General features: G+C 39.5%; 1 protein-coding gene across 3 annotated transcripts; it reads right to left on the bottom strand.

Annotated features, from left to right (window-relative positions):
- Positions 1-253: 253 nt before the first annotated feature.
- On the bottom strand, positions 254-6,501 carry LOC143621197 (lysine-specific demethylase JMJ28-like). 3 transcript variants are annotated; one of them, XM_077092709.1, is made up of 15 exons: positions 5,830-6,501; positions 5,204-5,340; positions 5,000-5,102; positions 4,775-4,913; positions 4,634-4,694; positions 2,760-3,717; positions 2,258-2,476; positions 2,027-2,227; positions 1,879-1,951; positions 1,711-1,796; positions 1,500-1,619; positions 1,224-1,414; positions 860-929; positions 571-716; positions 254-476 (listed from the first exon to the last, which is right to left on the bottom strand). In XM_077092709.1, the coding sequence occupies exons 1-13, from the start codon at positions 6,499-6,501 to the stop codon at positions 905-907; spliced, it is 2,985 nt and encodes a 994-aa protein (XP_076948824.1). In that variant the 3' UTR covers positions 254-476; positions 571-716; positions 860-904. The 3 variants fall into 3 exon arrangements, with proteins under 3 accessions (XP_076948824.1, XP_076948822.1, XP_076948823.1); XM_077092707.1 differs by having other exon boundaries at positions 255-476; positions 2,027-2,476; XM_077092708.1 differs by having other exon boundaries at positions 255-476; positions 571-729; positions 2,027-2,476.
- Between the last annotated feature and the right edge of the window lie 13,177 nt (positions 6,502-19,678).

A 19,678-nucleotide genomic window follows, 5' to 3' on the forward strand; every position in this document is an offset into this window, starting at 1 on the left:
GTTCACCCTTTCATGATATATTATATGTTATTCAACGTTGGTATTAATGCAATTTTGATATATTATTTTGGTCATAATAATTCAGAGAAATACCATTTGAAACATAAGATAATTGATAATTCAAATGTTACCTGTTTTTTTTTTTAATTTAATAAAAAAACATTTTTTTATTTTTTAAAATGATACTATATTATTTGAGCTTAAGCTGAAGGAATTATAATTAAAATTACAGGATATTAGTTTAAACTAGACAATCAAATGCAACTTTAAAAAAATATATATTTACAGAATTAGTTTGAACCAAAAGGACTAACAAGAACTATGTAGTTAAAAATGGTTAGCTACATTGAGTTACAGTAACAATTTGTGTGGTTCATGGTGAACCAGTTGCCTCGGTTTCTTCAAGAGTCGTTGCATATATAAACCTCATTGTCCGTGATCAAAATTGCAAATGAGCGTAGACTTTGTTATGTTACCTGCATAACAAATCAAATTATTATTCATGGTTCACCGAAATCAAGATAAAAAAAAGGTAATAAAACACAGTTCAAGTTTAAAAATAAGAAAAACCTTTAGCCATTTTCTTTGCTGTTTCAAGCTACATTTGCAGATCACTTCATTGTAATCCTGATTCAACGTCCTCAAGAAAGTCTCCAACTCTTTCAACGAGTCTTTTCGAATTCAAGTGTTTCCAATCAAAGTATGTACAATAACACCTACAATCAGTGACTACTGTGGCTTAAAAAACCGGAATCAGACACTTGCATTTCATATTGTTGAATATATAAAATTGTTTTTTTATATTAATGGGATTTCCTAAAATAAGTTGTAGTAACTAGTAAACACGCTAACTGCTTACATGATTCACATATGATAAGCCAGGTTTACTTGTAATTCTTGGTCTCTACGCGTCACCTTTGTCACCGATTCTGGTATTTAAAGGAAGTCAAATATTTAGGAACAACTTTTATTAATAATAATACAAAACAAACAGTAAAAAGACCCTTTTACTTGACAAAAAGTAGCATCAAATATGTGGAACTTTAACTTCAATTGTATGTACACTAAAATATATAGACTAGAGCTTGTATACACTACTTCGAGTAACTTTCGAGCCACTTCATTTAAAGATAAGTTTATAGATAATCGACCCTTTTTTTCTCTAGACACGTATTGCATGAGCGTTTTTTTAAATATAATAATAATAATCAAAAGACTCTTACTCTGCTTGTGGATCTTTGTCCATTTCTTCAACCGCTTGTGTTACTTTGTCAACGTCTTCAGTTCCTTGTGAATCTTTGTCGGTTCCTTCAACTGCTTGTGTTACTTTGTCAATTTCTTCAACTCCTTGTGGTGGTACTTTGTTAAACTCTTCAACCGCAGCATTTACACTATGAATAATCATTTTCTTGACCTGAAAAATCATTCAGAAACTAATAACACACCCCGTCACGATATAAAATAATATAAAATTTAAACTAGAGTTTTGGAATATTTACATCTAGCATTTTTCCTTTTGCTTTATGATTTATAGGAAGTTGTCGAATTTCATCACTCAACTTGATGCTCGTGGATGCACTTTCGGGTGATACCGATTCAAGTACCACATTGATACATGACTGCACACATAATTATATTTGCATGTCAAGAACCACGTTATTAATATTATTATTAATTTTTTTAGTGAAAAAAAATAGGTAAAAATGATACCTTAATTTTCTTAACTTGATAAGGACATCCAGCTGGAATTATAACAGCCTCACCAATATGTTGCTCAAATGTCCATGGTTCCACATCTGATTATTAATGTCGATAAAAATAAGATAATGAAAATATAATTTTCAATAAATTTTAATACCCTTCTAGAAACTAACTTACCAAATTCTTCCTTTAGATATTTTTTATGGAAAGCATCCAAATAAAATATCTCATCAAGAATCGGATGAACAACCTGCGATACACGACATCACAACGTTAAGTAATAACTATCTCTAATTTTATATTTTTTGATTTAATGAAGTGATACCTTTTTGGGAGAACAATAAGACGAACTAAGCTCACTCGAATACTTTCTAAGAAACTCTGCAAGTTTTCCCACATCTTCTTTACGAAAAACGTCCCACCGGGCCCCACAAGTGTCAACGACTTTCCCTTCACTACCACTTGAACTTTCCAAATCTCCGTCATCTGAGTCACAATTGCTCGAATCATCAGAAAGCACACACCGGTCACCATCATTAGCTGTTGTTTGAGTGAGTTCTCCATTCGTGTTAATAATATCTGCTGATTCCGACTGCTGAGTTACTTCACTACTAAACGATGATTTCCCGCACGTGTTAACAACTTTGTCGTTACTATTATTCTTCTTCAAAGACTCGTTACGCTCTTGTGAACTGTATTTGTTCAACACAGTCTTTACTTTATTGAGCCTTTTTTCTGAAATCGGAAGCTCTGTAGCATGCACAAGAATATTAACCTGATACAAAAACAATTGAAAAAAATCAAAAAAATTAATATATAAAAAGACAAAAAAAAAATTGGAAAAAGGTGAGACATTATGTGATATATGAGTATAAAGTTGAATGCTCAGATAATCTCAAAAACATGTTTATTAAAAAGATGATTATATCAGCTTCAAGTTACAATAATCACTTTCAAAACGCAAATTTAAACATAAGTTATAAACTTGTAATGTTTATAGAACTATAGTATAAAATCAAAACAATGCAAAAACAAATTTAAAGGATTCAAATACATACCGTATCATATTCACGATAACATAACTTTGTTAAAAAATCACCCCCAATAAGATCTTCAGGTCCACCATATGAGATGTAAACAAAAGGGCCCAAGTCAACATTTTGACTTTCCGATGGCACGTTAGCCGCCAAATTCAAAACACCTGTTAACGGATTCGTATATTGTTGAAGTGGAAGAGCATTCATCACAGCAGCATAATGACTTGGAAAATGTTCTTGAAAGATTCCAGAAGACAACCAAACCTTAAACTTCAAATTCTCATTCCACACGTTCGCATGCGTTTTCCCGGCCATAAAAATCTGCTGGCGGCCCGTTTCCACCTCACACCAATCCGAGAAATTTTTCAACTTCACTTCTTTACAGTTTCTTGATTCCACACTTCTATCAAGATACATGAAGAACATGAAAAGTGGATCCCAACTCAACTCCAAATCATTCTTGATCACGTCTCGAATAATCAAAGGTTGACCTTTGACCCAATGTGTGGTGAAATGTCCAAGATTTTTATCCCCAAGATCTTCCTTAATTGAGAAATACAAACCCTTGTTGTTAATCTCGTTTTCACCCTCGTTTTTATCGCTTTCATAGCATAACCCGCAATATGAAGAATCAAATTCGAATAAAGTTGCAAACTTTGGATTGCAAACTATTTCTTTTGCATGTTTTTCAAGATCTTTAGTCCAATTAACGGGAGGATGACAAAATAAACCGAGAATACCGTCCCCACATCCACCTAAATTCTTGGGTGGACATTCTATACTTCCATCTTCATTAGTTTTCCAGTTAGAAAATATTGTGCATAAGGCTTTATGCTTATTTGTTGCGTTAAATTGAAGATCTTGAAGACCCCCGTGTAAATGTCCCTCACGAAATTCCAGACAACAAGACAAACACAAATTATAAGAGCAATTTCCACAGCTTCGGTGAACATCCACAATGCAAGCTTTACAAAAACCGCTGCAACATATAAAAAAGTAATAATGATTTGAATCAAATCAACACAACCCGTTTGACTTTTAATCAAATATTCAATAAACCCTTAAATAGTAATACTTTATAATGACAACCCACTAGTCAAAATTAGACTTGTGACCGAACAAACACGAACAGAGCATGTACTGTTCGTTCGTTTCACTTTAACCAAACAAATGCTTAAACATGAACAATCAAACTAACATGGTTTTCTTGTTTGTTTTGATTAAATCAAAAAATAAATGTGTTCATGTTCGTTCGCTAATAGCATAAACAAACAGTTAACAAAGTAAACAAACATAACTGAACATATACGAACGAAAATAAACGAACATAACCAAGAAAACATCAATTATAAGTACATGTGAACATCAATCTGTTTGGCAAAAACATTAATAAAACTAGACTAAAATGTAATGACCTAATAAGTTAAATGAATACATAAAAAATAATGAGTTTAAACAAACGTAAACTAATAAACACAAATGAATGTAAACGAATGAACATAAACGAATTTTAATGAATGTTCACCCACATAAATGAACGAACAAAACATGTGTTCATGTACGCTCATTTAACTAGATTGAACAAAGGTTTCGTTCATGCTCGTTTTTTTATTTTATAAACGAACTTCTGTTAAATGGTTCACGGACAGTTCACTGAGAGTTAGGTTCATTTGCGGGCCTAGTCAAACTGGACAAAAACAGTCAGTTAGTCAAAATGACAAACCGTTTTGACCAGCTAATCAACTTATCTGACCCGCCTATTTGGCAACCTATGAAAAATGATGTTCTAAAATTCTCAATCAAAGTCTAATGCCTTTAACATTATGCAGGGATAAAAAGGGCAAAACGGAATTTTGATTAAAATTTTATCAGGAAAGAGTAATTTGAAGACATACCAGCACTGCTGCTTTGGTGTGTCTAATGTGTCCTGTATTTGTAGCTCATTGTGATCTTTTCCTAAAGTATTCAAATAATAATTAACGTGGCTCTTCCTTTTAAACATTAGTTAAATAAATGAAAACAAGATTATCATCTACCTTCGATTTTAGCTTCAATATCCATCTCGGTATCCTTTTCTTGATTTATTTGTTCAAGCAGTGGAAGAAGCAAATGGATCATGTAAATAAGTTGTTCACTTTTGTCAAACTTTTCTTCACCGGTATAAACAACAAGATCCTAAAACAAAACATAATTAATGGATTTAGTACATGAACTTTCAAACCACTGATGTGGCATGAACGGGTCCCATCCACCATCCGTACCTTAGTTTTGAGTTCTTTAGATTTTCCCCTTAAACAAACTCTACATGTGCAAGTTTCATTGCAAATGGGACATTCTTTCTTAACTTCTGCCTTATCAAGAGACCTAATTCCATTCAAATAACCAAATTAATAAAAATCCAAAATCTCGATATACTATTTGACAAAAAAAACTATAATATATTAATATACGTATATGAAACAAACCTCTCGCGGACGCAATCTTCACAAAAGAAGTTTTTTTTACAAGTCAAACATTTGATAAGAACTCGATAACTACACATCCGACACCAATGGCACTTCTTAGTTGAGGCTTTTACATTAGCTTTTATACTTGGTAAAACCTACATTACAATAAGTCAAAAGAAACTAATAAGAAATCAAATCCAAGATAACAAAGATTAACAATAATAAACATTTAAACAATTATAAACATCCTACATTGTAACAATTCATAAAACAAACTACAAATTGGTGTTATAAACAACTTATGGATTACATTATAATAATAATAATTCAAAAGAAGATAACAAAGTTTAACAAAGATAAACATTCAAATAAATAATAATAATAATAATAATTCAAAAGAAATTAGTAAGAAAGCATCCTACATTGTAACAATTCATAAATATATATACACACACACAATTATACCAGATAAACTTCAACTTTAAAGTATGAATATATACATACATATATATATACATATATATAATATAACCATTTGATTTGAAGCATCCTACATTGTAACAATTCATAAAAATATATGCATACCGCATACATATATACACACACACAATTATAACAATGCAAATTAAGTTATGAAACACAACCTGCATTGTGGCAATAGGGACCCTATCGATATTTTTCGACCTGAAAAACCTCGTGGGCGCTGAACTAGACGCCACAGGCACCCCAACTTTAACCTTACTAACCGCCACGGGCGTAGTAACAGACACCGACTGCTGCGAAATTTCCAATCTCCCATACTTCAACTCCTTAACAATATCCTCTTTCGCCGGCTGCTTCCCTTTCTTCTTCTTCTCAATCTGCCGGTTCAAACACCCCCGAATCAAATCCAACTGCAAGTCACCCTTCTTCAAATTCATCTTCTTCAACGCATCATCAAGATCCTCCGATATATCCACCGACGACTTCGTTTTCTTCATTTTACCCCTTTTCACGTTCCGTTTTCGCCGTTTTCTCGAACTGTTCTCGCCCTGCATCCCACTTCTCTTCCTAAAATTCCCATCTCCCATAATTTGATTCCCACTCGAGTTTTCAACATGTTCTTGATTTTCTTGTTTTTCGGGTTTTCGAGTTTTCGATCTTTCGAGTTTTAGATTCTCGGGGACGGGTTCTTTATGTTGCCGGAGACGGCCTTGAAGGAAATGAGCTTCACACAAAGTTCTACCTTCAACCACCGGACGGCGGCACCGCCATTGCCGGCCGTCGTTGCGTTTGCAGCGTTGTTCGTCGGGTAAATCGGCACCGTTTCCCGCCATTCCAGTTGGGTTTTCGTGAAATTAAGACGAATTTAAGAAGACCCAAGAAGAAAAATTGAAGCTTTATCGGTTGATTATGGAAAATTTGAAGGTGAATGAAATTAGGGTTTTTGATGAATGAATGAATGAATGAATGAAACATAAAAGAGGAACGAAGAAAGAGGGTGGTAGTTGTTGGTGGTGATTTTGTAGTTAAATTAAACTTTAACTAGAAACCATAAAGTATTAAACACACAATACTGATTCCGATTAAATTCGTGTTGGTTCATCCTTATAATACGTGGGTCTGTTTATTTTAAATATGTTATTTGTTGTATTTGGATGTTCACGAATTAATTTATGGTTTAGTTCTTGAGCAGTAACCTGCTACTGATTGAATTCGCGTTAACTCGTAACCGCATCGCACGGGGTTAATCAACCAACCACGTGTTGTTTTAAATATGTTTTTTTTGTCATAAGTTACATGAGTGTCAACATTATTTTGTGCATCTATAATTTTTGGGTTTATTGTTTTTACCGTTACGAATCGATACTGATCGAATTCGCGTCGATGAATCACTGCAGCACGACATGTTTTGTTTCCTAGTTTTTGTATTAAGTAAATAAGATAAAATTGGAAAAAATGAAAGTAAAACCGATGACTATTAATGGTTGGCTTGTTTTGTTGTAAAGTCGGGTTTTCGGATTGAACCAAATGTTGTTTAAGACCTTGAGTAATTACTTCAATGTTTATAAAGGGACATTGTAACTTAGGCGTGTGTCTTACAACTAAAATGTTAGAAGTTGGAATTATGATGATTTGAGTTGAAATGATTGGTTAAATTTATAAGTCATTTTGGTTGCAGGTGGTTTGATTTTAAAAACGTAACAACATTTTGATTCTAGTATATTTATCTAAAAGTGATTTGTATCATGACATTTGTTTTATAAGAAAAGTAAGCTGGTTAAATTTGGTTTAAAAAAATATAATATGGTCAAATGTTGGTTGTGTGTTTGTTTTAGTAGTCAGTTATATATATGCATACTCAATTGTACAATGTCCTATATTTTTTGTGCACGTGTTTTTTGATTTCATTATACGTGTAGAGAGAAGAAGAATTTACATTTCATTTCTTATTCGATGATTTCTTAGATGAAAACAACGGCAATGGTTGACGGAATCTTCGACGTCATCATGGACCTCGATTTCTATCTCTTTGTTTCTTCCACCGATGATCGTTGCTATTGTCTACTGTTGATGGGTTCGATTTCGAACATAATCTAAGAGCTTAACTTTATTGTTTTGTGACTTGGAAATTTTTTATGTAGTTTATATAAAATATTAAAATGTAAAAAAGTTAAGTTTGGTGAATTAGCATTGGCCTACGTCAAATGTTGCTTCTATTTCCGGTCGTCCAAGTCCAATCGAAAGCATCTCCAAAAAAAATGTTCCACATAAAAGAAACAACACCAACAATTTTTCCTTAATGTGTTCCCTTCGTCCTGGAACCCCATTCATAATCCAATCCAACGTTTTATAAATTTTCACTAATAATATTAAATATATTATATTATGTATGATTTATGAAGTAATAACCTTTAGGTATTAAGGTCATGATCACATATCTCAGTTGGTTAAGGGGACGTAAGACTTGGAACAATAACCACACATAGTGATATAGTGGTAACACTGTGACATCTGCCCGACCCAGGTACCCGATCTCTCTTTTATTATTTAATATTTATACTTATATTTTACTTTTAATAATAATATATATTTTCCTTCCCGCCTCTTTCTCTCTCTTTCTTTCCGCCGTCCCGTCCCTCTTCCTTCTCTCTTTCCGCCTCCTTTTCCCTCTTGTCGCCGTCCCACCCTTACGCCTTGTTTCCCTCCTCTTTGCTTGTCCTTTGGTTCTTCCCGCCTAAGGATGTCTGCAGCTCCACGCGCCAGACTCCTTACATGGAAGCCTGCGTGAAGACATCTTGTTCCTGCGATGCGTGAAGAGAACTCTTCTCGCAGCGCGCTAAGAATGCATGTTCTTCCCGCAATGCGCTAAGAATGTATGTTCTTCCCGCGATGCGCTTAGAATTCTTGTTCTTCACACAGCACGCTAAGGATTTGTGATTCTTCCCGCAGTGCGCTAAGGATTGTTGTGCCAGCCTTCGCGCTCGCGCACTCAGCCTTCCCGCGCTTAACCCTTGTATCTTCTGTTTATTCCAGCCTGTATGCTGTGTTGTCTTATCTTTTGAGCTGTTGACCCAACCCATCTAATGTCTGAATAGTTACTTTCGGCGCAGCATGCGTACCAACCCCCATTGGTTGGTAGAAAAAGTGACTGACATTATCTTTTGAGATCTGCTTTTGCCATGCTTGACCAGTACCTTTATCTGAACCGCCCATGCCTGTTACTGTTCCCTGTCAGCTTTTCCTTTGCCCCCTGCAGCTGCCATATCTTTCCATATCTTTTGCTTTTGGATTCTTATGCTTTTTGATATCTTTTACTTTTTGAGATCTTTTCCCCTTTTTCTAGGGATTGTGTCTCCTAGGGTTTCTCTATAAATAATAGCATTATTTTTCCTAACACTACACACACAAAACACTTAATCTCTCCTGTTCTCTTGCTCCTTGCTCTCTCTGCCGTCTTCCTCTCTGCCTCCGTCTTCCTCCTTGTTCTTCCTGCTTTTCCGGTAATATATATTATAATTTACTTACTAATTATGCTAACTTATAATCAAGACTTAAAACCAATCGTTAAAACAATAATCTTTAATTATAGGTTAACTTTGCTTGTTTAAGAGTTGATTCTTGCTTATCTATCACCGCATCGTTTATCAAGTGAGTAATCTCGTACCCAATCCCTTTTTGCTTTTAATGTTTTGGGATGTTCATGTGTTCATACAAACTTAGAGTCTTAAACTTGTTTATGAGTTTTAGTCGCGCAGTATCCCATGTGTTGAGGACGTTTACTTGGCTGTTTATTTGTATGTGTGTATCATTAACCGCTTTGTTCGGCCTATTCCGCAGTTCCGTTGGTACCATTAGTTGAACACGGGAGACCTATCGTTTACGGTTTTCTTTGTTTACACTTGCACAGATGTTTTCTCGTTTTTATGCTCAATTGGGAGCATGGATTGAACTATGATCTATGAACTATCTTAGGCTTGATCACAATCTGATTACACCCTTGTTAAACTCTAGACATACACGTGTTGCGCGCAGATTTACTGTGATTATCTATGATTATCTATTAAACTTGATTTCTCACCAACACGCAAGTGTTTGACGTTTATTTTAACACATGTTCAGGTTTGCAGTAGCTGTTTTGGAGCTTGTGGACACGTAGGACGTTTTTACTTTTGGACCTAGAATTAAAATGTATCAAGACAAGTTAATGTTGTTTGAATGTTATAATTTATAATATATTGATTTATGTTTGATTTATGTATTTTATTTTTCCCGCTGCGCGTGCGCGATAAAATGTGTATTAATAAATATTGACACCAATAGTGTCGCGAGTAATGAAGCAATATGTGGCGCCCCGATGTATAATCCGCCTTTGGTCGGGGTGTTACAGATTGGTATCAGAGCTCGTTGACTTTAGGATAGGTGGTTAGACGTAACGGCCTAGAATACCTAAGAGTCCCTTCTCGCGCATGAGAGAAATCTCATGTTTGCGCGCTTATTGTTAATTACTCGTTATTTATGGATATGCTCGCACTTGCGCAGTATATGATTTTATGTTCTATTTCGCGATATTTCGATTTTTGTTGAATTTCGATTTTTATTGATTTTACTTACATATTCGTTTGTTGGGATTGAAAATCCGAAAAGTCATGGTGATACATGAATAGTTGATTTTCAATTTCCATTTACGATTATGTTCTGAGGTTGGAGACTTGAAAAGTCACGGTGATACATGAATTGTCAACCTCCAATACTCATTTTCTTGTATATTTTATATTGAAGATTGGAAAGTCATGGTGATACATGAATCGTCAAATCTCCAATACCCGTTTACTAGCTATTTTAAATTGAGAACTCGGAAAGTCACGGTGATACGTGAATTGTCGATTCTTGATTCGAATTTGTTACCTTTACTAAAGTCTGCATTTAGGATCATTTATTTTACTTTAACTTTTGATAGTATTTAACTCTGCGAAACCAAGCTTTATAAAGTTAAACTTTGCGATAAAAACCAAGATATTAACTAAAATTAAAACTTTTATAGAATGCCTCCGCTATCTCGCCGATTTCAGAGAAGAGAAGCCTCGCGCGTGCGTAGACAGCAACGTTCCCAGGAAATGGCCGCCGCAATAGCCCAAGCTTTGAGCCAAAACAATGCTAATACCTCCAGTTATAACATTAAGTCCTTTAATGCGGGTAACCCTCCGAAGTTCACAGGTCTTGAAGGAGCCACCGTGATGCTCCAATGGCTTGAGAAGATTGAAAACGCTTTCCTCCATACCCAATGCCCCTCGGAAAGACGAACCCTATATGCTTCCAGTGTCCTGGAATCCAGAGCGCTTACATGGTGGAATGGAGTAGCTCATGCGCGTGGCGCAGAGGCTGCTTCTAGCATGACATGGGAGGAATTCAAGGAAATTCTTACGCGGGAATTCTGCCCTCCCAACGAAGTTAAGCGCCTGGAGGAAGAATTCTGGAACTTGAAGCAATACAGCGGTGAAGCGCGCGAGTACGCGACGCGCTTCCACGAGCTAAGCTTACTGGTCCCTCACCTTGTTACCCCTTCCCGCCGAGCAATCGAGAAATTTCTTGGGGGTCTCCCCATGGAAATTCAAGATTCTGTATGGGCCAGAAACCCAGTTACCCTCTCTGACGCCATCGAATTGGCCGCTGTGCTCAGCGACAACCATGTCAGAACAGGAACCTTGTTCCTGCGGGGAACTGAGAAGACCAAACCCACCAAGACTGTCCCTGAACCAACAGAAACCAAACCAGAACCCTCAAACCATAACCAGAAACGTAGGCGCAGACAAGCCTATGCGCTTACCAACCCGCCCATTGTCCAGCAACCAATTTATCAACCAGTTTACGCGCCTAACCCACTGTCAACCTACCCAGCACCTTCTGTAGTCCACAACTATGCCTTAACCAACCCCGCACTCCCTGCCCCGCCAACTAAGAAACCTTACACAGGAAACCAACCCTTTTGCCCAACCTGTAGACTTCATCACCCACCTCAAGTCCCGTGTCGACAATGTAACCGATGTGGCCGCGTAGGTCACTCCGTTGAGTACTGTAGAACCCCTCCCTCCAATCCGATTGCGCCAACACCACCAGCCTACCCGCAGAACCCACAGCCAACTTACCAAAACCCACGACCCAGATCGTGCTTTAACTGCGGTGATCAAAGTCATTTCCGGAACGCGTGCCCAAGGCTACAAGTTCAGATTACACAAGCGAATCCGGTGAACCAGATTTCAAACCAAGTGACGCGTGGACGAGCTTTTAACATAACCGCGCACCAAGCGCAAGCGAATAACGACGTAGTTAATGGTACATTTTTGCTTAACGGATTTTATGCATCTATGCTTTTTGATACTGGCGCCGATCGAAGTTTTATCTCTCGCGCCTTTGAGCAGAAGCTTGCGCGACCGCGCGATGACTTAAAAGAAGATTTTTCAGTTGAATTGGCTAATGGCGAAACTGTTTTAATAAACTCGGTAATTAAAGATTGCACGCTTAACCTTAACGAAAACGATTTTCTAATCGACCTCATCCCTATGCCTCTTGGAAGCTTTGATGTTATCATTGGTATGGACTGGCTCTCGAAGAATCGCGCCGAAGTTATTTGCGCCAAGAAATTGATTCGCATACCTCGAGAAAATGGTGATCTTCATATCTACGGCGAAAAACCCTCCAGTGGTCTTAAACTTATGTCTTGCGCCGAAGCCCAAAGACTCATGCGGAAGAAGTGTATTACATTTCTAGCCCATGTGGTTAAACCCGATGAAGGAAAGAAGCTTCGCGATATCCCTGTTGTGCGTGATTTTCCTGAAGTTTTTCCTGATGATCTTCCTGGTATCCCTCCCGCTCGTGAAGTCGAGTTCCGTATTGATCTTGTCCCTGGTGCTTCCCCCGTGGCTAAATCTCCTTATCGTCTTGCACCCGCTGAGATGCAAGAATTGGCCAGCCAACTTCAAGAGTTGACTGCTAAAGGATTCATTCGCCCTAGCTCTTCGCCCTGGGGTGCTCCGGTGTTGTTCGTTAAAAAGAAAGATGGATCGTTTCGCATGTGTATTGATTACCGCGAGTTGAACAAACTCACCATTAAGAACCGGTATCCCTTACCGCGTATTGACGACCTCTTTGATCAACTCCAAGGTGCCTCTTGTTTCTCGAAGATTGATCTCCGCTCTGGTTATCATCAGTTGCGTATCCGCGATGAAGATGTTCCGAAGACTGCTTTTCGAACTCGTTATGGCCATTTTGAATTCTTGGTCATGTCCTTCGGTCTAACCAACGCACCCGCCGTTTTCATGGATCTTATGAATCGGGTGTGTAGGCCTTTCTTGGATAAATTCGTGATCGTGTTTATCGATGATGTTCTGGTGTATTCTAAGACCAAGACCGAGCATGAGCAACATCTCCGATTGGTATTGCAAAAGCTTAGAGCCGAGCAACTCTATGCTAAGCTTTCCAAGTGTGAATTTTGGTCTGATGAAGTACAGTTTCTTGGTCATGTTGTAAACAAGATGGGTATTCATGTCGACCCATCCAAGATTGAAGCAATCAAGAACTGGATTACGCCATCCTCTCCTTCTGCGATCCGTTCCTTTCTGGGCTTAGCTGGTTATTACCGGCGTTTCATTTCGAACTTCTCAAAGATCGCTTTGCCTTTAACAGCTCTTACGCACAAAGGTAAACCATATATTTGGGGCTCGAAGCAAGAAGAAGCCTTTCTAACGCTCAAGCGTTTGTTGTGTGAAGCTCCTGTTCTTGCGCTACCTGAGGGTAATGATGATTTTGTCGTGTATTGCGATGCATCCAACCAAGGTCTCGGTTGTGTTCTTATGCAACGAGGCAAGGTTATCGCTTACGCATCAAGGCAACTCAAGGTTCATGAAAGGAATTATACAACTCACGACCTCGAGCTTGGTGCAGTTGTTTTTGCCTTGAAGATCTGGAGACACTACCTTTATGGTACTAAGTGTATCCTCTACACTGACCATAAAAGCCTTCAGCATATCTTTGATCAAAAGGAACTTAACATGAGGCAACGCCGATGGAACGAACTCATCAGCGATTACGATTGTGAGATCCGGTATCATCCTGGTAAGGCTAATGTGGTAGCCGATGCGCTCAGCCGAAAACCCTGCCAACTTAACTGTATCTTGCCGCGCACCCAGCTTCACTTCGCGCCGATTCAAAGCAACCTTGAATCGCGTATTCGTGACGCGCAGCGCGCATCCATCAGTAACGGTAACCTTCGCGCCGAGTTAGCGTGTGGCGCGGAAGCACTCTTTGTGCCTAATCTGAGTGGAATTCTCTGCTATCTCAATCGCATCTGGATTCCCTTTGATGAGAATCTTCGCGCTGATATCCTGAGTGAAGCGCACAAATCTCGATATTCTATTCATCCTGGCGCTGATAAGATGTACAAGGATTTGCGCATTACTTATTGGTGGCCTGGCATGAAAAAGGATATTGCTGTGTTCGTAGCTAAGTGCCTGACTTGTTCTAAAGTTAAAGCTGAACACCAACGCCCATCTGGTTTGCTCGAACAACCAGAAATTCCTACGTGGAAATGGGAATGTGTAGCGATGGACTTTATTACCAAGTTACCTTTGACAGCAAGCAAACATGATAGCATTTGGGTAATAGTGGATCGATTGACTAAGTCTGCTCACTTCCTGCCCATTCGTGAAAACTACCGTGTTGAGCATCTCGCGCAGCTTTATGTCAAGGAAATCGTCTGCCGCCATGGTACTCCTTTGAGCATCATATCCGATCGCGATGGCCGTTTTATATCTCGCTTTTGGAAATCTCTCCAATCTGCGCTAGGAACTCGCTTGGACATGAGTACGGCATATCATCCTCAGACTGACGGTCAGTCTGAGCGAACTATTCAAACTCTTGAGGATATGCTCCGATCTTGTGTTCTTGATTTTGGAGGTAATTGGGATTCACACCTACCTTTGATCGAGTTCTCTTATAATAACAGCTATCATTCCAGTATCGGTATGGCCCCATTTGAAGCACTTTACGGTCGTAAATGCCGCTCCCCAATTTGTTGGAGCGAAGTGGGTGAAACTCAAATCACAGGACCCGAACTTGTTCAAGAGACAACCGATAAAATCGCCAAGATCCGTGATCATTTGCTGACTGCCAGAAGCCGACAGAAGAGTTACGCAGATCGTAGACGGAAGCCTCTCGAATTTCAAGTTGGTGATCTTGTTCTCCTCAAAGTGTCGCCTTGGAAAGGTGTTGTCCGCTTTGGGAAGAAGGGTAAGCTTGCTCCTCGTTATGTTGGTCCATTCAAGATTCTCGCGCGTGTGGGAAAAGTTGCCTACAGACTTGACCTGCCGCTCGCGCTCAGTAATGTGCATCCAACGTTCCATGTTTCCAATCTCAAGAAGTGTTTAGCTGACGAGAACCTTCACATTCCACTTGATGAAGTTCAAGTTGATGAATCCATGCATTTCATTGAGAAGCCTGTTGAGATTATGGATCGCGAGGTAAAGCAAACCAAGCGCAGTCGTATCCCTATCGTGAAAGTTCGCTGGGAGTCCAAGCGCGGAGCCGAGTTTACATGGGAAAGGGAAGATCAAATGAAGATCAAGTACCCGCACCTGTTCTCTGCGCAACCTACTTCGAGATAAATTTCGGGACGAAATTTCTTAAAGTAGGGGAGACTGTGACATCTGCCCGACCCAGGTACCCGATCTCTCTTTTATTATTTAATATTTATACTTATATTTTACTTTTAATAATAATATATATTTTCCTTCCCGCCTCTTTCTCTCTCTTTCTTTCCGCCGTCCCGTCCCTCTTCCTTCTCTCTTTCCGCCTCCTTTTCCCTCTTGTCGCCGTCCCACCCTTACGCCTTGTTTCCCTCCTCTTTGCTTGTCCTTTGGTTCTTCCCGCCTAAGGATGTCTGCAGCTCCACGCGCCAGACTCCTTACATGGAAGCCTGCGTGAAGACATCTTGTTCCTGCGATGCGTGAAGAGAACTCTTCTCGCAGCGCGCTAAGAATGCATGTTCTTCCCGCAATGCGCTAAGAATGTATGTTCTTCCCGCGATGCGCTTAGAATTCTTGTTCTTCACACAGCACGCTAAGGATTTGTGATTCTTCCCGCAGTGCGCTAAGGATTGTTGTGCCAGCCTTCGCGCTCGCGCACTCAGCCTTCCCGCGCTTAACCCTTGTATCTTCTGTTTATTCCAGCCTGTATGCTGTGTTGTCTTATCTTTTGAGCTGTTGACCCAACCCATCTAATGTCTGAATAGTTACTTTCGGCGCAGCATGCGTACCAACCCCCATTGGTTGGTAGAAAAAGTGACTGACATTATCTTTTGAGATCTGCTTTTGCCATGCTTGACCAGTACCTTTATCTGAACCGCCCATGCCTGTTACTGTTCCCTGTCAGCTTTTCCTTTGCCCCCTGCAGCTGCCATATCTTTCCATATCTTTTGCTTTTGGATTCTTATGCTTTTTGATATCTTTTACTTTTTGAGATCTTTTCCCCTTTTTCTAGGGATTGTGTCTCCTAGGGTTTCTCTATAAATAATAGCATTATTTTTCCTAACACTACACACACAAAACACTTAATCTCTCCTGTTCTCTTGCTCCTTGCTCTCTCTGCCGTCTTCCTCTCTGCCTCCGTCTTCCTCCTTGTTCTTCCTGCTTTTCCGGTAATATATATTATAATTTACTTATTAATTATGCTAACTTATAATCAAGACTTAAAACCAATCGTTAAAACAATAATCTTTAATTATAGGTTAACTTTGCTTGTTTAAGAGTTGATTCTTGCTTATCTATCACCGCATCGTTTATCAAGTGAGTAATCTCGTACCTAATCCCTTTTTGCTTTTAATGTTTTGGGATGTTCATGTGTTCATACAAACTTAGAGTCTTAAACTTGTTTATGAGTTTTAGTCGCGCAGTATCCCATGTGTTGAGGACGTTTACTTGGCTGTTTATTTGTATGTGTGTATCATTAACCGCTTTGTTCGGCCTATTCCGCAGTTCCGTTGGTACCATTAGTTGAACACGGGAGACCTATCGTTTACGGTTTTCTTTGTTTACACTTGCACAGATGTTTTCTCGTTTTTATGCTCAATTGGGAGCATGGATTGAACTATGATCTATGAACTATCTTAGGCTTGATCACAATCTGATTACACCCTTGTTAAACTCTAGACATACACGTGTTGCGCGCAGATTTACTGTGATTATCTATGATTATCTATTAAACTTGATTTCTCACCAACACGCAAGTGTTTGACGTTTATTTTAACACATGTTCAGGTTTGCAGTAGCTGTTTTGGAGCTTGTGGACACGTAGGACGTTTTTACTTTTGGACCTAGAATTAAAATGTATCAAGACAAGTTAATGTTGTTTGAATGTTATAATTTATAATATATTGATTTATGTTTGATTTATGTATTTTATTTTTCCCGCTGCGCGTGCGCGATAAAATGTGTATTAATAAATATTGACACCAATAGTGTCGCGAGTAATGAAGCAATATGTGGCGCCCCGATGTATAATCCGCCTTTGGTCGGGGTGTTACAAACACCATCTAACCTTGGCGTCATATGATGCGGCGAAACAAATGCATTGATGAACAAATCGTGATAATGTCACAATTACGATACCTTTTTGTGATCCACTGATCCCCAATTTAAGACATTAAATTGGAGGAATGTATTGTGTTAGCAAATTCAACACAATGAGACAACGACACGTGGAAAGCAAACTGGCAACAGCTGTCGACAGGACGCGTGCCGTAAAATTCGCGCCCACGCGCCTGAAAAAGCGTCTGGAATGACCATATACTGTCACGTCGCCATAACTTCCTGCACGTCCTGAAACTGTCAGAAGAAACCGTCGGACGACGCTAACGTCCCTTCAACAGTTTGGACTGTTTTTATCCTTTCACCAACTCTTCGAATTTCAAAAAGATTCAAAAAGATTCAAAGATTCAAAAATAAGAGGGAATATACCCCCTTACCTTGGTAACCAAGAAACCGTAAGACAAGTGCGGGTACAGTGTCAAGGCGAAACCCTTCACATACATAGCACCTGCAGGGAATTGAAGCCAAGAATACCTTGGAAACCAAGAAACCGTAAGACAAGTGCGGGTACAGTGTCAAGGCGAAACCCTTCACATACCTAGCACCTGCAGGGAATGGAAGCCAAGAATACCTTGGAAACCAAGAAAACGTAAGACAAGTGCGGGTATAGTGTCAAGGCGAAACCCTTCACATACTTAGCACCTGCAGGGAATTGAAGCCAAGAATACCTTGGTAACCAAGAAACCGTAAGACAAGTGCGGGTACAGTGTCAAGGCAAAACCCTTCACATACTTAGCACCTGCAGGGAATTGAAGCCAATAATACCTTGGAAGTCAAGTAACTATAAGACGAGTGCGGGTACAGTGTCAAGGCGAAACCCTTCACATACTTAGCACTTGCAGGGAATTAAAACCAAGAAGGATCTTCTGGGCCATGCTTGTGGAAAGGGAAATAACATCCCCGCATAGCGGGAACGTTGAGAACTAGATTGTTTGAAGCTCCAAGATGGAATTGGTTGTTTAACATAATTGATCACTATGTCTAAAACTACCAAAACCTCGTGGAGAATCTACACAAGTGAAACTCAACGCTCCTGACTTGCGAGGAGGTTACATACCTACCCGCATCATACTCAAAGATCAAGCAGAAAAGTCGGGAATTTCTGCACGTGACATTAGGAAACCCGCGGGAAGAATCCCCACGGGGAACCTTAAAACTAAAATCCATTTTCAAAACCCCTTGCTTAAGTCCAAAAGTTCACCTCACTTATTAACAATTCATGAGAAGAACATTGGATTGTGGGGACTTGAAGAGGTAGGTCCCAGCAGAGCCCAGTTGGACCCGCAAGACTCACCTTGAAGAGGGACGTCTGCGCAAAGACCAACTGGATCCGCAGGACCCACCATGCTCAGAGAGATGAAGACCTTACGCGCAGTACGCCAGCTGTTCCCGCAGGAAAAGCCTCCCAATGGTGAAGTAGCCCGCCTGTTCCCGCAGCCGCGGATACAAGCCATCAGGGAAGGCTACCCGCACTAATAGTAAGGCTACACGCACAAGGCACTAACTCTTAATAATTCAGTAATGTCACCTGAAGAAGGAATGGGCAAGGCGGGAATACTCCCGCCCAAATGAGCCAGTCTGTACGCTTTTGGAGGATCTTTTGTACCATACCTGTCAAGGTATGGACAAAATAGACAAGATCTGACCAAAGCAGCCCATCACAGGGTGACAGCTCACTGACAACAGTACGACGAGGAGCACGCTCTAGTACAAAATGTCACTATCAGCCGCTGCCTACTCACCAACCCTCATCGTGGCACGTACATAGCCTGCAGTTGGTGGAAAAGGAATAGTACACAGCCGGCCATGTCACTATCAGCCGCTGCCTACCAACCAACCACCAGCACGGCACGTGCGTAGCCCACAGTTGGTAGAAAAGGAATATTATACAGCTGGCTGTATCTGCTTGGAAACCTACATTCGGCTATAAATACTCCAACACCTTGGAACGGTATGATCATCTGGTATTATCACATATCATCTTATACCATCACATATCTTATCTGCTCTAGCTATTTCTCTTAATATACATTTATATTCAGAGCAATCTAGTCTGATTCTCACGTCGGAGGGTGGTCACAAGGAGGTACCCCCCCTTCTCAGTGACGAGCTCACGGTGTCTGTTTTGCAGGTCATCAGAAGAATAACCATCTTTGCCGGACCTAACCCTCGTGGGAAACATCTACCTGACCCTAAGATTATCCGTAATCTGCCGGGGTCACTTAGTGTTTCTTCACTCGGGCAAGGTGGATTCGGTTATGTTTACAAGGTAAATGTTGTACTATGTTTATAAATATTTGTAGCATGATACAAGGTTCAAAGGTGACAATGTGACATGTCTTGTTGATGATGTCAGGGTATTTTAACTGAAGGT

Source organism: Bidens hawaiensis, unplaced genomic scaffold (genome assembly GCF_021521415.1).
Source record: "Bidens hawaiensis isolate Kalapana, Puna unplaced genomic scaffold, B.hawaiensis_p1.1 tig00002772_1, whole genome shotgun sequence".
NCBI lineage: Eukaryota > Viridiplantae > Streptophyta > Magnoliopsida > Asterales > Asteraceae > Bidens > Bidens hawaiensis.

Bases quoted from the DNA above. Each gene is read 5' to 3' on its own strand.
- LOC143621197 (XM_077092707.1), bottom strand. From the start codon at position 6,501: ATGGCGGGAAACGGTGCCGATTTACCCGACGAACAACGCTGCAAACGC. The intron at 1,952-2,026 runs GTATCACTTCAT...CGTGTATCGCAG, and splicing joins CTTATTGTTCTCCCAAAAAG to GTTGTTCATCCGATTCTTGA. The intron at 1,415-1,499 runs GTAAATATTCCA...ATGATTTTTCAG, and splicing joins CAAAAGGAAAAATGCTAGAT to GTCAAGAAAATGATTATTCA.